General features: G+C 54.1%; 5 protein-coding genes across 5 annotated transcripts; 3 read left to right on the plus strand and 2 right to left on the minus strand.

Moving 5' to 3' along the window:
• Window positions 1-126: 126 nt before the first annotated feature.
• On the minus strand, window positions 127-1,019 carry B0H18DRAFT_1005238 (transcription initiation factor IIA gamma subunit). The gene is made up of 4 exons (XM_048028550.1): window positions 819-1,019; window positions 671-758; window positions 554-613; window positions 127-495 (listed from the first exon to the last, which is right to left on the minus strand). Exons 1-4 carry the CDS (start codon window positions 854-856, stop codon window positions 340-342), a joined length of 342 nt encoding a protein of 113 aa, XP_047893786.1. The 5' UTR covers window positions 857-1,019; the 3' UTR covers window positions 127-339.
• Window positions 1,020-2,508: 1,489 nt separating this feature from the next.
• B0H18DRAFT_1118788 (hydantoinase/oxoprolinase) lies at window positions 2,509-6,605 on the plus strand (the record flags this gene model as incomplete). Its single annotated transcript, XM_048033846.1, has 21 exons — window positions 2,509-2,536; window positions 2,618-2,974; window positions 3,025-3,107; window positions 3,160-3,277; window positions 3,337-4,015; window positions 4,069-4,214; window positions 4,266-4,379; window positions 4,429-4,469; window positions 4,520-4,757; window positions 4,815-4,921; window positions 4,971-5,027; window positions 5,082-5,099; window positions 5,155-5,358; window positions 5,417-5,427; window positions 5,483-5,555; window positions 5,611-5,734; window positions 5,796-5,947; window positions 6,009-6,191; window positions 6,246-6,322; window positions 6,379-6,474; window positions 6,533-6,605. 21 exons carry the CDS (start codon window positions 2,509-2,511, stop codon window positions 6,603-6,605), a joined length of 2,979 nt encoding a protein of 992 aa, XP_047893787.1.
• An 824-nt stretch (window positions 6,606-7,429) lies between these two features.
• On the plus strand, window positions 7,430-11,352 carry B0H18DRAFT_1118789 (hydantoinase/oxoprolinase; the record flags this gene model as incomplete). The annotated part of the gene is made up of 18 exons (XM_048033847.1): window positions 7,430-7,820; window positions 7,876-7,958; window positions 8,013-8,130; window positions 8,189-8,867; window positions 8,918-9,045; window positions 9,127-9,240; window positions 9,296-9,577; window positions 9,633-9,739; window positions 9,789-9,845; window positions 9,896-9,913; window positions 9,972-10,166; window positions 10,230-10,313; window positions 10,367-10,490; window positions 10,544-10,695; window positions 10,751-10,933; window positions 10,986-11,062; window positions 11,116-11,211; window positions 11,274-11,352. 18 exons carry the CDS (start codon window positions 7,430-7,432, stop codon window positions 11,350-11,352), a joined length of 2,967 nt encoding a protein of 988 aa, XP_047893788.1.
• Window positions 11,222-13,055, minus strand: B0H18DRAFT_932906 (uncharacterized protein). The gene is made up of 4 exons (XM_048041744.1): window positions 12,925-13,055; window positions 12,630-12,867; window positions 12,519-12,575; window positions 11,222-12,466 (listed from the first exon to the last, which is right to left on the minus strand). Exons 2-4 carry the CDS (start codon window positions 12,812-12,814, stop codon window positions 11,467-11,469), a joined length of 1,242 nt encoding a protein of 413 aa, XP_047893789.1. The 5' UTR covers window positions 12,815-12,867; window positions 12,925-13,055; the 3' UTR covers window positions 11,222-11,466.
• Window positions 13,056-13,138: 83 nt separating this feature from the next.
• Window positions 13,139-15,714, plus strand: B0H18DRAFT_330822 (phosphatases II). The gene is made up of 6 exons (XM_048037630.1): window positions 13,139-13,343; window positions 13,407-13,623; window positions 13,676-13,770; window positions 13,829-14,688; window positions 14,770-15,024; window positions 15,079-15,714. The coding sequence occupies exons 1-6, from the start codon at window positions 13,268-13,270 to the stop codon at window positions 15,394-15,396; spliced, it is 1,821 nt and encodes a 606-aa protein (XP_047893790.1). The 5' UTR covers window positions 13,139-13,267; the 3' UTR covers window positions 15,397-15,714.
• Window positions 15,715-15,753: the final 39 nt, after the last annotated feature.

The following is a 15,753-nucleotide window of genomic DNA, read 5'->3' on the forward strand; positions in this document are numbered from 1 at the left end:
CAGCCGAATACCGAGCGCATGGTCGCAAAAAGCGGCGCTCCGCCGGTCAAACAGTGCCATTCCCAACGACATTCCTTCTGTGGCGCGCGATGGAGTTGAGTTCTCAATTTACCGGAGGATGGAAGCACCGAGAAAAGCGAGTTGGCTGTCGATCAAACACGCAGGCGCCATGCCATCCTGACGTGCCAGATATAGTCCATACAGTCTTCCGTCTAGGACACGACCTATGATACATGCAAATACATAAGCTCACTAATGCGCACAGCAGTACATACGGTATGGCCTCATGCAAACACGGAACGATGCGACGAAGGGAGAAACGCCGAGCGCGGGTGGCCATCACTTCTTGCCAGCCTCTATGGCGTCACCGTTCTTACATGCGACAATCTTGATCTTGGGCGCGGACACCAGCTCGTTCTGCTCCATCTTGAACGTCGGGTTCTTCACGATGAACGTCCATACATCGTCGCAGAGGCGGTATGTGTGGAGGTGGCCCTGCGTGCACCGACGCCATAAGCCACACAGTACGGAGAGGCAATTGGAAGCAACGAACCTTCAGAGTAGTCTTGTTCTTGACCGATTTGACCATGGTATCCGCGAGAGACTTATCGAACTGAAGACCGCGTACTTGTCAGTCATGGGCATGGTATGAGTGGGTACGCCACAGGACCTGCTGCAAGACCTTCATGGCTAACTGTGGTGTGATGGCGCCGCTCGTAATCAGCTCATCGAGGGAGTCCGTCAATGCCATTCCGATCCTGGATACAGAAGTTGCACTGTCAGCCCCAGAACCTGCAGACAGAGCTGGTGGTACATACGAAGACCCGCGGTAAAACTCGTAATATGCTGAAGCCATGTTTCAGGTATGAGGTTCTTGAGGTTGTATGAAGCTCAAGGGGTCTATCCGCTAGCAAGCTGTGCGCAAAGGAGTGGAAGAGGTCCGAAGAGAGGAACACTGGTGAAGGTGTCCGACAAGGCTTTGCTCTCGACCGGCCGCGGTGGCGGCGCGAGTCGCTGACTGACCGGTGTCACATAGTGACGAGCTCTTACCTCATCCGGCGTGACATTCTCAGCCACAACTGTGACGCATTAAGTAAGCATTGCTTAGCACTTATTTTATTTGTTTTAAGCTCCTTGACCCTCCGTACTCTAAGTACATGTGGAACCTTGAGCATCGCGCACCTTACTCCATCGCGTTGCAATCATATATGTAGCACAGCGGGCACATCAGGTTGTGAGACGTGCTAATCTGTGCTAACACTGTAACTTACATAGCAGGAGCAAGTAGTTTGTTGACCTGATCCCGCGGCTTCGGTGGCTGGACAATTGCCTAATGTGGAATCATTAGCCAATTATGGTAACTCTGTCTACGCGCAATGAGCCTCCTGCGGGTCTCATGGTACCGAAAGGAGCAGATATTGTAACACATGTAATAGAAGTGTATTAGACTTAAAAGAAAGACTTTTCATCATAGAGAATAAGGTGGAAAACCTCCTGGCACAGCGGACCTGCCAAATGCGATGTTCATCCCGATTTGGCAAGGCCGCCTCGAGCACGTCCGCCGGGCGCCAATTGCAACAAGTCGTGCGAAAGTAAGTATTTTTCCACGAAATCGTCACCCATATACCCCACTGGGGACAAACCGGCTTGTGCGGAACCCTAACATTGTTACCGCCGTAAAACCGTGCAGATTAAGCGGAATACCAAAAATGACATATGGAAGGCAGCCTAACATCGAAAGGGGTGGCCTCTGATTGGCTGGCTTTCGATGTTAGGGACGAGAAAATAATTACTTATGTTCAATTATCTACCTAATTTACACGGTTTTACGACGGTAACTTACAACGTTACGACTCCGCACAAGCCGGTCTGTCTCCAGTGTCCTCCTCCTCCTCTTCCTCCTCCTTGGAATATCTGTGCCATTATACCGCGCCACATGGCGTATTGGGATTGTAACTTACTTGGACCAAACTTGGACGGTGGCCAGATCGTCGTGCCTGCCAAGTTCTACATACGTTCCCGGCCCCCCGCACTGAGGCACAATAAACCGATCACTTCGAGCAAAGATATTGGCAAACACAATTGCCATTTAATGAGTCGGTCATCTGCGATGCAGTGCGAGGATCAGACTCATTGGTCAGAAAGTTCCGAGGAAATACTGCTCCCCGCGGAGTGTAGCGGTATACCTCCACGATGTGAGCAAAGTGTACTACTGAGGCTTTTTCTATTCAAATACTCACCGTTAATTATAAGCAGACGAAGGGCCGAGTCTGAGTCACCGAGGAGGTTGCTTATCCTCGGAGGGATTTTGGTCGGAGGACAGCGTGGCCTAAGCGGTTTACGAGCGCGAAACCCAGCTTATCACCATGGGCTCCTATGTAGACCGGCCTTGCACTTATCGTGCCGATAAGACCGAGGGATTTATAGCTGCTACGAAAGAGCGGCTCCATCAGCTTGATCGCGAGCATCCGGACACTCAAGAATCAACAGTCGAGTCTATCCCTGACCATGTTGCGTATTGGCGTCGACGTTGGAGGTGAGTGACATTTCGTATAGCGAATGTTCTCTTCCATATGTGTATTTCAACCGTGATGCAAGCTGACTGACGAATACGCAGGAACGAACACCGACGGTGTCCTCATCGATGTGACTCGTCTGCACGAGCCCACTCGCGGGGTACTCGCTCACTTCAAGGCGCCTACTACCCCGAACGTATCGGACGGCATTGAGAACGCCGTGCGCCAGGTCCTCACGATCGCGTCCGTTCCTCCCGAGAAGGTCTCCTGTGTGAGCATCGGGACCACTGCGTTCATCAACGCTGTACTCGAGGCGGATGCGAGGCGGCTTGCGAAAGTCGCCGTCGTCCGTATCTCCGGTCCGTATACGAGGCAGTGTCCCCCGTTCATCGACTTTCCGCCGCCATTGCGCGCTTTGACCGAGGGATATGTCGGTTACGTTGATGGCGGGTTGGAGAGTGAGTCTTATTGCTGCTGTGCCCCCGGTTTCTCATACTGATAAGACTAGTCGATGGACGCGAGATCAGACCACTCAAGGAGGAACAACTCATCGAACAGTGCAAGCTGATCAAAGAGAAGGGACTGAAGAACGTGAGTGTTCCAGCCAAATTGTTGCGAATCTGACGCTGAGGCCAACTTGCAGGTGGTGCTCTGCGGAGTCTACACTGCCTTGGACAGTGAGGGCAAACATGAGATCCAGGCGGCGAAGATCATGCAGCGCGAATTGGGTCCGACGGTGAACATAGTCTGCTCACGCGATGGTAGGTATTCTGTCTTCATGACGCCCTCGCACCGCGACGCTGACTTTTCTCTCTTCCAGTTGGTCAAGTTGGCTTCCTCGAGCGAGAGAACGCTACTATCCTGAACGCTTCTATTCTGACTTTCGCTCAACGCACGATCCGCGGCTTCCAAGCGGCCATGAAAGCGCTCAATCTCTCCTGCCCGCTCTTCCTCACGCAGAACGACGGTACGCTGACCACCGCGGTCTCCGCGGCGCGCCTCCCGATCCGCACCTTCGCCTCGGGGCCGACGAACTCCATGCGCGGCGCGGCGTTCCTCGCGGGCCTGGACGAGCCCCGCGCAGGCGCGCAGCGTAAGTCGACCATTGTCGCGGACATCGGAGGGACGACGACGGACGTCGGTGTCCTCCTGCCGTCTGGCTTCCCGCGCCAGGCGGCGTCGTTCATCGAGGTGGGCGGCGTGCGCACGAACTTCGCTATGGCGGATGTGCAGTCCATCGCCCTCGGCGGAGGCTCGCTCGTCAAGTCGTATGAGACACCGCAGGGCCTCCACGTTGCTGTCGGCCCGGAATCGGTCGGGCATTACCTCACTCGAGATGCGAAGGTGTTCGGCGGTGACGTTCTGACGACCACGGACATCGTCGTTGCTAGTGGTCGTGCGGAAGTGGGGACGAAAGACGCGGTAGCTGGTATCAGCGCGGACATCGTTGAGAAGGCCGTGGCAAACATGAAGAAGCAGCTAGAGGGCATCATTGACAAGTATGTGGCAATATGGCGGAATGTCTTGTATGTATTGACGCGTTGCGTTACAGGATGAAGACCTCTCCTGAGGATGTGACTGTACTGCTCGTGGGCGGTGGCAGTATCATCGCCCCGGATCATCTCGTGGGGGTAGGTGAGATTCTACGTCCCCCGCACTACAGCGTGGCAAATGCCGTTGGCGCGGCTATGGCGAAAGGTAGGCGACCTCCTTTATTTCTCCACTCCTTCGCTGAATGACACTCTGCAGTCGCTGGCGAGATCGACACGATCGAGCTTCTGCAGGGCAGAAGCATACATGACGTCATAGACAACATCAAGGCTCAGGCTATCGACAAAGCGATCAGAGCTGGCGCCGATCCTGGTAGGTTCTAACTTGCGTCGTCAACCGATTTATTCCAATGTTGTATCAGCCACCGTCAAGATCGTCGAAGTAACCAACCTGCCGGTGCAAGTATGTGTTTCCGTCAACACGATATACAAGGTTGCTGATAGTCTGCGCAGTATGTGACTAACCAAGCGACCCGTATCATCGTCAAGGCGGCCGGTGACCTGGCTCCTGAGGCAGTCGCGTCTGTCAGCACACTTGACGACTCTCTGGAAGACCTTGGTGAAGACGACTACAAGGAAGGCGACAAGACAGCGTCTGGGGACGTCGCTGAGGCAGAAAGCATCGACATCGAGACATATAAGCCGACTATCAGAGCGGACAGATCGTGGGTCTTGTCTGAGCTCGATCTCGGTGAGGTTTTATATACGTTGCGTTCGTGTTGCTGTACTCACAAGCTGTGTAATGCAGAATGGATTGCGGAGGGATGCGGCGTAATGGGCACCGGCGGCGGAGGCTCGACCTACCCGCCCTTCCTCATGGCCCGCCAGAAGATGCGCGATGGCAAGGAGATCATCGTAGGTCAATTTGTCTCTTCGCTGTGGCATCCATCAGACGGATTGGCAGGTCGTAGATCCCGAGGACATCCCGGAGGACGCGTGGTTCCTACGCTGCATGTTTATGGTGAGATCACATTCGATGCGCGTTGAGAAACGACTTTCCTGACAGCTTTCGTAGGGATCACCTAGTGTCTCAGTGCGTATACCGTCTTTGCCACGCACATCTGTGATCGTTGCTCATGTCCATGCAGTCCGAGCGGCTGCAAGGCGGAACTGAGCTCCCGGCTGCAGTACGTGCCTTGACAACCTACATGGGCCTCAAACTAGACGACGACGTCTTCGGCGTGATCTCTGATGAAATTGGTGGCGGAAACGGGCTTGAACCCATGATCGTTGCAGCAACCATGGGCAAGACCGTATTAGATGCCGATCTCATGGGTCGGGCGTACCCTAACGTATGTTACCTTCGCAAAGTGAACCTGCATGATGACGCTCACCGTTTTGACGTCGCAGCTGTACCAGACGTAAGCTAGGCACATATCTTCTGCGTGATGACTGGCGACTGATAATGTCTAACAGTCTTCCCGGCGCCTATAACCTCCCAGGTGGGCTGTGGCCATGCGCTATCTCAGATGCTATTGGCAACACCGTTGTAAGCTTACCGGTCTCTGCCGCTGACGACATAGTAATACTTGATCCTTCGCCAGGTTCTGCCAAGTGCCAGCAATAGAATGTCTGTCGAGACAATTTTGCGTACAATCACTACCGAGTTGGGATCTTCAAGCGGTTTGACCATGCCGCCTCTCAAGCGCGTCACCTGTCAGGACTTCGGTAAGTTGTCGCTTGCTTCAAAATGACACAATTGTTAAGATGCGCCTTGCGCTTGCTTCAGGTATCACCCATAGTGTGTCTCAAGCATGGCGCCTAGGACGTGCCGTCGCACTCTGTAGGAAGAACAATGACTTGAAGGGTATCCCTACCAAGATCCTTGAGATTCAGAATGGTGCATGTCTGTTCGTCGGCAAGGTCGTGGATGTGTCCAGGGTGAGTATCATCGCTTGCATGATCTCAAGCTTCCTGGCGCTTATGCCTCTTGGACGTTCAGGAAGTCCGCAAAGGCTTCACCTGGGGCTCGGTCACGATAGCGCCCCTCATGGAAGAGGAAGAAGAAAATAATTCTGCTTCTGGGAGTGCTCCTGCTCCGTATGGTCCAGACGACCGCCTCGTCATACCCTTCCAGAATGAGAACCTGTACGCGTGCCTGGAGAAGGCAGATGGCAGCAGTCAGGTATTTCTACTACGTACCAGGGCTATCAACACGCGGCTGACATATCTGTGGTAGATTCTCGTGACCGTACCCGACTTGATCACTGTGCTTGACTCACAGAATGGTGCAGCACTCGGAACGCCTGACTATCGGTGAGTCGATTGTCGTGCAATCGGTTCTGAGTCACATTCTCAAGTTGTTGTACCAGCTACGGTCTGCGCGTCACTGTGATAGCTATGGCGGCGAGCCCTAAATGGACGAGTACAACAGAAGGCTTGACCACTGGTGGTCCTTCCGCGTTTGGGTACGCTCTTCCTTCGATAGTTAATGGCGACCACCCCACTGACTCCTCGCGTACGCAGTTTGCACCAAGTGCAGTTCACGCCGATCGCAAAGTACAAACCACCTCAGAGCGTCATCTCTGAGTTCGCGTGATTTGGAACCACACTTCGACTCAGACTAGCTCTGTGCGACGAAAATACGGGGCTGTGCATGCCCCCCAAGGGCTTCCGTCCACTGGCAGTACTCCGGTAAAATGAAAGTTATACTACATGCAGGGTGTTCCGTGCAGGGTGTTAAAAGACGTATTGAAACGGTGTATGTACTGTAAAGCGCTGCCTTATCAAATGTTTTATACGAAATGATTGCGCAAGCGAGACGAATTTACCAATGGCTTGCTTTAGTATCCGTTACTGACCAAAAAGAGATACTCTCGTTTTTGGGCTTGCTTGGATTATCGCGGCAGTCCTGCGAAACGCTTATCTGGGGAACCGCATCGATGTCCTGACTCCTGACTCCTCGTCAGTTCATTCTAGTGATAAGGTTTCTCTTATATCGAGGTTGAGCACCACCTGCTATCCGTTCGTCGACAAGCTCAAAATCTCCGTCATGTTGCGCATCGGGGTCGACGTTGGCGGTGAGTACCGATCGGATCTCGGGCCACATGCGTTATATCCAAAAATGGAAGCCGTGCACATCTAGCGCTTCAGCAGCACGACCACTTGTCCTTGTCTTCGGCAAGCAAAAGTCTACGGAGATTTCTGGCCCATTTTAGGATGGAGAACTCAGCTGCTACGCAAGCCTCTGTATCACCGGTGGACATTGATCCATCAGCGAGACTGCAAACTTGACAGTGGCACTCGGAGCATGCGGCGGCGTAGCAGTTGAGTCTGTGTATCCGTCTACTCACGCACGCACGGGAGCCTGAATCGTGACGCCTACACTAGTACTTCTCATGCTGATCTTGCCCGCTTTTGTAAATGCTTCTGACCACCAAGTTCCAAATTCTGAAAGGTACAAATACGGATGGCGTGCTCATCGATTTGACACGCCTACACGAACCAAACCGCGGGGTTCTCGCGCATTTCAAGGCACCTACGACTCCAGAAGTCTCTCAAGGAATCGAGAATGCTGTCCGAGAAATATTGGAGCGTGCAGACACAGCAGTGACGTCGGTCTCGTCTCTTAGCATCGGCACTACTGCTTTCATCAACGCTGTGCTCGAAGCGGATGCACGACGACTAGCGAAGGTTGCTGTCATTCGCCTGTGTGGACCGTATACGAAGCAGTGTCCGCCATTCGTCGACTTCCCGCCACGTCTGCGTGCTCTAACAGAAGGGTATGTTGGATATGTTGACGGCGGTCTACAGAGTTCGTACCAGGTCCTCCTTCACTTGACGTGTCATATTCTCACCTCGGGCAACAGTTGATGGTCGCGAAGTCCTGCCCTTGGATGAAGATCAGGTGATAGAGCAGTGCAAGATTATTAGGGCACAAGGCCTCAAGAATGTGAGGGTTCTTTGACCTCTGTCACAAACTCCCAGGCAAGCTAGAATTTGTCAGATTGTCATATGCGGCGTATTTTCACCCCTGGATAACGATGGAAAGCAAGAGCAAACCGCTGCCGAGATCGTTCAACGCGCATTAGGAGACGGAGTTAACGTTGTCTGTTCGCGTAACGGTCAGTGCTTCCTTCTCCGCGACAGCAGTATTGTTGACAGATTCATACTTCCTACTAGTTGGACAAGTCGGCTTCCTCGAGCGCGAGAACGCGTCCATCTTGAACGCTTCAATCCTCACCTTCGCTCAAAGAACCATTCGAGGTTTCCAGGCAGCCATGAAGGCCCTCAATCTCGCGTGCCCCCTGTTCCTCACTCAGAATGACGGCACTCTCACGACTGCGGCGTCCGCTGCACGACTACCTATCCGCACGTTCGCGTCGGGACCTACGAACTCAATGCGAGGCGCCGCTTTTCTAGCCGGTCTTGACGAGAAGCAGACGGGACAGCAACGCAAGTCGATCATTGTTGCTGACATTGGTGGGACAACCACAGATGTGGGCGTGCTTCTGCCATCCGGCTTCCCGCGACAGGCAGCGTCTTTCATCGAAGTTGGCGGGGTGCGTACGAACTTCGCCATGGCGGATGTCCAGTCCATTGGCCTGGGTGGCGGCTCCCGTGTGAAGGTGTCTGAGACGGCTCAGGGGCGCAGCGTGACTGTCGGTCCCGATTCCGTGGGACACTATATTACAAGGGACGCGAAGGTGTTCGGGGGAGACGTATTGACTACCACTGATGTCGTTGTCGCAAGTGGCCGTGCACAACTGGGAGAAAAAAACAACGTTACCGGTATTGACCCAGACACCGTCGAGAAGGCCAGCAAGGCAATGAAGAAACAGCTGGAGGGAATTATCGATAAGTATGTGATCATGTGCATGTCGTGTTACGCTACTCATCACAACCGTCAAGAATGAAAACATCTCCCGAAGACATAACTGTTCTCTTAGTTGGTGGTGGCAGTATCATCGCGCCAGAGCAACTGTTTGGAGTCGGGGAAATCGTACGCCCACCTTACTTTGGAGTTGCGAACGCTGTCGGTGCGGCAATGGCCAAGGGCGAGTTCTAGTTTAATGAATGCTGCGGACAGCGCGCTGACTGAACATGTCATGCCGTTGTAGTCGCCGGAGAAATAGACACCATAGAGATACTGCAAGGTCGCGATATACACGAAGTCATCGAAGGTATCAAGGCTCAAGCGATCGAGAAGGCCATCAAAGGCGGTGCCGACCCAGGTGAGATAGATGAAACCATCAGTATGGCGCACTGTGTTGACCTGTTGCCACACAGCGACTGTCAAGATCGTCGAGGTCGCTAACCTCCCTGTGCAATACGTGACGAACCAAGCAACAAGGATCATCGTCAAAGCTGCGGGTGACCTGGCACCCGAAGCGGTGGCCTCCATGTCCGCGTTTGATATACAGATAAACGATCAGGACGTGGCCAACATAGAAGAGAACGACAAGACGGTCCTCACCGATAGTATTGGGGAGGATGCAACTATAGACATTGAAACTTATACGCCTGAAGTTCGACAAGATCGCTCTTGGAGTGTATCTGAGTTGGACCTCAGTGCGTTGCCCTGTCTTTCTCTATCGCTTTACGAGCTAATGATCTTCTTCTTCAGAGTGGATCGCAGACGGCTGCGGAATATTGGGCACAGGCGGGGGAGGCACAACATACCCACCGTACCTCATGGCTCGCCAACTCCTGCGCGACGGGAAAGAGATCATTGTTAGTATAGCCGTCTCAAAACGGACAAGTAGTATTGACCGTTGATCAGGTCGTCGATCCGGATGACGTCGCTGAAGATACGATCTTTCTGCGCTGCATGTTTATGGTGAGTGCTGTCATGTCATTGAGCAGTACCGCCTTGACGATGTGCTTTAGGGATCTCCTAGCGTCTCGGTGCGGTCAGATAGTTGTCATCATCTCGGAAGGCATTGACGGGGCGTCGAATGTTAAGATCGAGCGTGTACAAGGAGGAAACGAAATACCCACGTCTATTCGTAGATTGATGACGTATATGAACCTGCAAGACTTCGCAGGCGTTATATCCGATGAGATTGGAGGAGGAAACGGCATACAGCCTATGCTTGTCGCCGCGGAAATGGGTAAGACAGTTCTAGACGCTGATCTCATGGGCCGCGCCTATCCCAATGTACGCCGAGGCTACGATTCATTCTCCTTGAGAGTCCTGTAGCTGACTCAACGATGTTTCCAGATGTATCAATCGCTGCCTGGTGCATTCAATATCCCCGGTGGGCTTTGGCCTTGTGCAATATCTGACGGCGTTGGGAACACGGTGGTGAGTAGGTAATAAGGCATCCGGCAACTAGATTATCTCACCTCACTTCACAGGTCATGCCCTCGGCAAGCACGCCCAAGATGATTGAGACTGTCCTTCGTAGTGCAACAACAGAAATGGGCTCTAGAAGCGGTGTTAGCATGGCTCCTCTGAGCCGTTTAAATTGCCAAAAATATGGTACTCGATGCGTCGCTCGAACGTCACTCATGACACTGACTCTGGTGCGAAAGGTGTTACGCGCAGTGTCTCGCAAGCGTGGCACATTGGTCGTGCAGTCGCTCTTTGCAGAAGGAGAAACGACTTGAAGGCTATACCCGCCGCAATCCTAGAATTGCAGAACGGCGCTTGCCTGTTCGTTGGTAAGATTGTGGACGTGCAAAGAGTATGTTTCTCCTTCTTCGAATCAGATTATGGGAGATACTGATGCTGATGAGCAGGAAGTACGCAAGGGTTTCACCTGGGGTCAAGTCACTATCGTGCCCTTGGTGGAGGACGAGGAAGAAGATGATGGCTCCATAAACGCGCCCGCGCCTGCGTATGGCCCGGATGACCGCCTCATCATACCGTTCCAGAATGAGAACCTGTATGCGTACTTGGCGACCCCAGACGGACAGCAGAAGGTACGCATCCTGAACTCAGCATGTCCGTGTCTCTGAGCCTTATCCCCTGTAGATGTTGGCTACTGTGCCGGACCTCATCACTGTCCTGGACTCGCAGAACGGAACAGCTCTTGGCACTCCTGATTACCGGTGAGTCGTTGTAGTGCTGGAAGTTAACAACCACTGCTGAACGACAGAGCAAGGTATGGCTTGAGGGTGACCGTCATCGCCATGGCGGCCGATCCTAAGTGGACCACTACCCCAGAAGGCCTGGCATGCGGCGGTCCGGCTGCATTCGGGTATGTACTACATAAGATCACTTGACGTGTGTGTATCGACCTCATATTGCCACGTTCAACAGCTTGCATGACCTTGCCTTCAAGCCCATCGCCCAGTACAAGGAACCTGTGAGCGTCATCACCCAGTTTGCTCCTGCCTGATCGCCTTGCATGCGGCATCCTCACGATTATACGCCTACACAATGCTATACCTCATCCTTCGTGACGTGTACAACGTGTGATACAGATTCAGCACCAGCAGAACCTATCTCGCTACTATCTCAGATTCTGTGATATCGAGGCCATAAAAGTGAGCACGTACTTCTCGTTAAACGCCCACTCCACCTCGTTCTCGCCCTCCTTCCCGTACCACTTGAACGCAGAGAGATGATCTGTCCTTGCCGATGTCTCCCAGTCCGACTCGCTCGCGGCTGCCTGCAACGTTTCGGGCAGTCCCCAGATTTCGATCTTCTGGATGTTCTCCTTCCGCGCGAAGTGCACAAGCACCTCGAGCAAGCCAGGCAAGGTCTCCCTCGAGGCGCGCACTCGCGTCGTGACCAGGACGCGTGACGATTCACTTGAGGTGTCCAGCGTCCACGTAGCGTATGTGGGCTGTTTGTCCAGATCCGCGAAGACTTCATCGACGCCAACGACTGCGCTCGGCAGCAAGAGTACGCCCCACGTGTCCAAAGGGAGCACAGGTGCATCATCCGCCGTGAAGCTCATGGTGCGTTGTACAACGAAAGCGCCGACGCCTTTGTTCGGTAAGAACGAGAACGCAGTGTGGCCTGAGGATTTGGCCGTTTCCGATATATCCGCTCTCATGAATGGCACGTCCAGTGACCATACGTGCTTCGCATCGTCTTCAGAGAGCCATATGTGAGGCGAAGTAGGTCCCGTTGTCGTACCGCTGGGTGCTTTGTCTGCGTACCAGGACGTCTCCACAGCGCCGCTCGCTAGCCATCCGCCTCCTGGCTCAGCAATCGGACCGCAAGATTGGTAAAATTCCTTCCCGACGTCGCTGTATAACACGGAGAACTGCGCGCTCTGCAGACCCAGTCCCTCAGGGACCTCTGTCGGGGAACCCCAGCCGTCAGGAAACACGGGAAGAGCTGAGCGAGGAGCCACGACCCAGTGGAGAAGGCGCATCATGTACTGAGCGTAGCCCTTCTTGCGTTTCTCTGGTGGAGTGAACACAGACGCTATGGCGTAGGCAGTCACTTGCTTCGCGCCGGATGGATCTGAAGGATGCGCCACGACCGCTGTTCTGCGAAAGCTGCGACCTATCTCATTCAAATTCAGTTTCAGCCCCTTATGGAATGACTTACGTCTCACATGAGCACATGAAGTCCAGCGTGGTGGGATTTGCCCTGGGAGCCAGCACCCTGTGAGGTCGTCAACACATTAACGCCTGCGCAATCGAAGGCAATATGACTTACCATGTAATGAACTTATTGTCCGAGGCATGCTCGTGCCCGTCCATTAGTTGATCCCGGAGGAGGTACTCCTCGATGCTGAGTTTTCTGCACCATTGGGGAGCATGACGTCTGCGCGATTCGAGCACCTGATCGGGTGTCGCAGGGAACAACGACAATTCAGACAGAGGTACGAAAGTCGTCGCCATCCGAGCGACCTTGTGGTGAATACGAGATGAAGGTCCTGTGTTCCCCTTCCAGCCTTGGGCGTGTGTAATCATTATCGATGGCTATTGTATTGGCCCGGGATGTGACTCACCTTGTTGACGACGTTGTCGGCGGGCGTCAGGACTCAGGATCTGTGATCCTACTCTGGTAGAAGTCCTCCTACAACAGAGTCGTATGTGCACTAACAATCAGCTGCAGGTCATGGAGATGGGACTCAAGGAGACCGACCGGGCATTGCCGACGATTACTACGTCTGCCTTATTTGGCATCGCACTATGACTTCATCACACGGTCTCCGCCAGCGGCCATGGCGTTGGTGACAGCAGCGCCATCAGTGCCAGCTTGAACAGTGGCCTTGGCAGACAATGGATACCTCCGTTCCTCCATGTGCATGACCCTAAAGAGTCCCTGTACACCCTCTCACACTCACGGCCATGACAGACTTCATTCGTCGTCTTGTCTCCCTCGACAAGGCTAGATATAAGGACGATGAACTGGACATTGACCTCGGTGAGTCGATTTCAGGTTATTGGGGTTGCAACCATGTCGGGCTAAACACCGTGAACCTCTCAGACCTTGTCTACATCACCGAGCAAGTGATTGTGATGGGGTACCCTGCATCCGGGTTGGAAGCGTTGTATCGCAACCGACGCGAGGATGCCAAACGTTTCCTGGAGCATCGTCACGGCAAGAACTTCTGGGTGTTCAATTTCTGCCCAGTGGCAGAGAACTGCTACCCTGCCAGTATTTTTGATGGCAGAGTTAGCAGATACCCGTTTCCTGACCACCAGTACGTGCAGTTCTTGATCTCTCAATGGATAATTCAAAACAGGTCGGCGCAGCGCTCCACCGCTGGCGATCCTTCCATTAGTCGCCCGCGAGATACGAGCATGGTTAGAGCCTTCCAAAGAGCGAGTCGCGGTCCTGCACTGCAAAGGTGAGGTCCTCATCACACATATCTCTGCTGGAAGCTGAGTGAACCGCTCTTCAATAAGCTGGCAAGGGACGATCAGGTACCATGGCGTGCGCGTACCTCCTCACATCCGACCAAGCACCCAGTCCCCAAACGGTCAAGCGAAGTCAGACAGCGAAGGATGAAGCGACCGCACGCGCACAGCAAATTATGAACTCAATGCCTTCGGATGATAACTCACAAGATGTCCCTCCTCAGACCGAGCCTGGAACGCCCGTACCTCCCGACATGACCGACGATGAAGGGATGAATGCCATGCAGCAGCAAGGTTCTCAAGGCGACCACGCCGAGAATCTCACACGAGTCCTTGAACTGCACACATCGAAACGGATGAGGCGCCCCACTTCGCCCTCCCAGCAGACGAAACAAGGTGTCAGCATCCCGAGCCAGCGCAGGTGGCTATACTACTGGTCTCTTGTCATCTCACATCAAGCTCCGCCAGGCTTCTGGTCAAAGGAGTCTGGAGTCCTGAAGCGCCCCCCGCCGAAAATCCGCCTCACACAGGTCGCGATCCGTATGCGCGAGCTGTCTGGTGTGAAGGTGAACCTGATGCGCGCTGCCAACGCGCTCCTCGAACGGACTAGCTATGCCAAAGCGCCCAAGGGCGAAATTGCGACAGCGTCGCGGGCAGGCGGGCGCATATGGGTGTCGCTCGCGCGGTACGACGATGACCTAACTGAGACGCTGGAACGGTGGGAGCGGCAGACACGCGACGACGGCGGGAACATGGGGCGACGCAAGCCGGGAAGCGAGAGAGTGGGGGACGAGGCGCTCTCGGGCGTCTTCGAGGATGACATATGGGACAAGGGCAAGATGGTCAGGCCGTTCGCGCGCCTGGGGGTGGTGCGGGAGGAAGACTACCGGAAGGAGGACACTCAGACGGTGAGCCAGAGCCTCGTTGCGCCTACTTACTGACATAGTGGCGTCGTTGATGGATGAGCGCTGATGCCGAAACTATACCAGGATGGAAAAGTGGTGACGCGGGTCCTCAAGCCTTTGACAGATGACAAGTGGGGCAAACTCAAGGAGACGATAAGACAGCATGCGGAAAAGGAAGTGCAAGAGCAAGACGAGAAAGCGCTATCGGATGGAGTGACCGATGTACATGTCGAGTCAGAGAGCACGTCCATCAGCGACGTTACCCAGACGTTGAAAGACGATCAAGGCGTCGTGCTAAATGCTGATCGGGAGGTGCGCGTCAAGGTCTACATGGGTCAGGTATGTCAGCTGCGCTCTCTGTCACAGGAAACAACATCAACTAATCCGCGTCAGGTCTTCCTGGGCTGGTTCTGGTTCATCCCCACCTTCCACATGCCACATCCCCGTACTCCGATCGGCCAGAGCTCAACGCTGGTCCTGACGCGGAAGGAACTCGACTTTCCCGTCGGAATAGGGGCCAACATCATCGACGTGACAGTTTCGATGGATTGGGTGCCTGAAAAGGCAGACGTGCTCGATCCGCCGTCACGCGAGGGCAGCCTGGCGTCCCGCCAGGGACGTGGAGAGCCTGCGGTGCTAGCTTCGTCGTTGCTGGCTGCGAGCGACCCCATTGCGGGCGTAGTGGACACCAAGCAAGCGGCGGAGGACTAGATCATATCACCGACTGTGGAAATCTACGTACACTCAATAATTTTCCATACCGATGAAGAGTCGGAACGAGGGGCTGCTGGATCCGATACGTATGTCAATACGGTGGCAGGAAGGCCGACAAGCACAGCTCGTTAATGCGGCCGGGGTTTGTGCGGTCAAACCTTGTCACATAAGCTCACTCGAAGTTCGAAGTCAGGAGAACCCACCTGGCTTCCGATCCGGTCAACGGGCTCACACTGCCTAAGGTGCACGAGGATGTTGGCAGTCAGACAGATAGTATACAATGTCAGCGGAGTTGGTGGCCGTCGACTGAATCACTCTACTCACCGCGCACGCCCAGCGACGTCGGCCCGAAGA

Source organism: Fomitopsis serialis (assembly GCF_022376445.1).
Source record: "Fomitopsis serialis strain Sig1Antser10 chromosome Unknown B0H18scaffold_30, whole genome shotgun sequence".
Taxonomy (NCBI): domain Eukaryota; kingdom Fungi; phylum Basidiomycota; class Agaricomycetes; order Polyporales; family Fomitopsidaceae; genus Fomitopsis; species Fomitopsis serialis.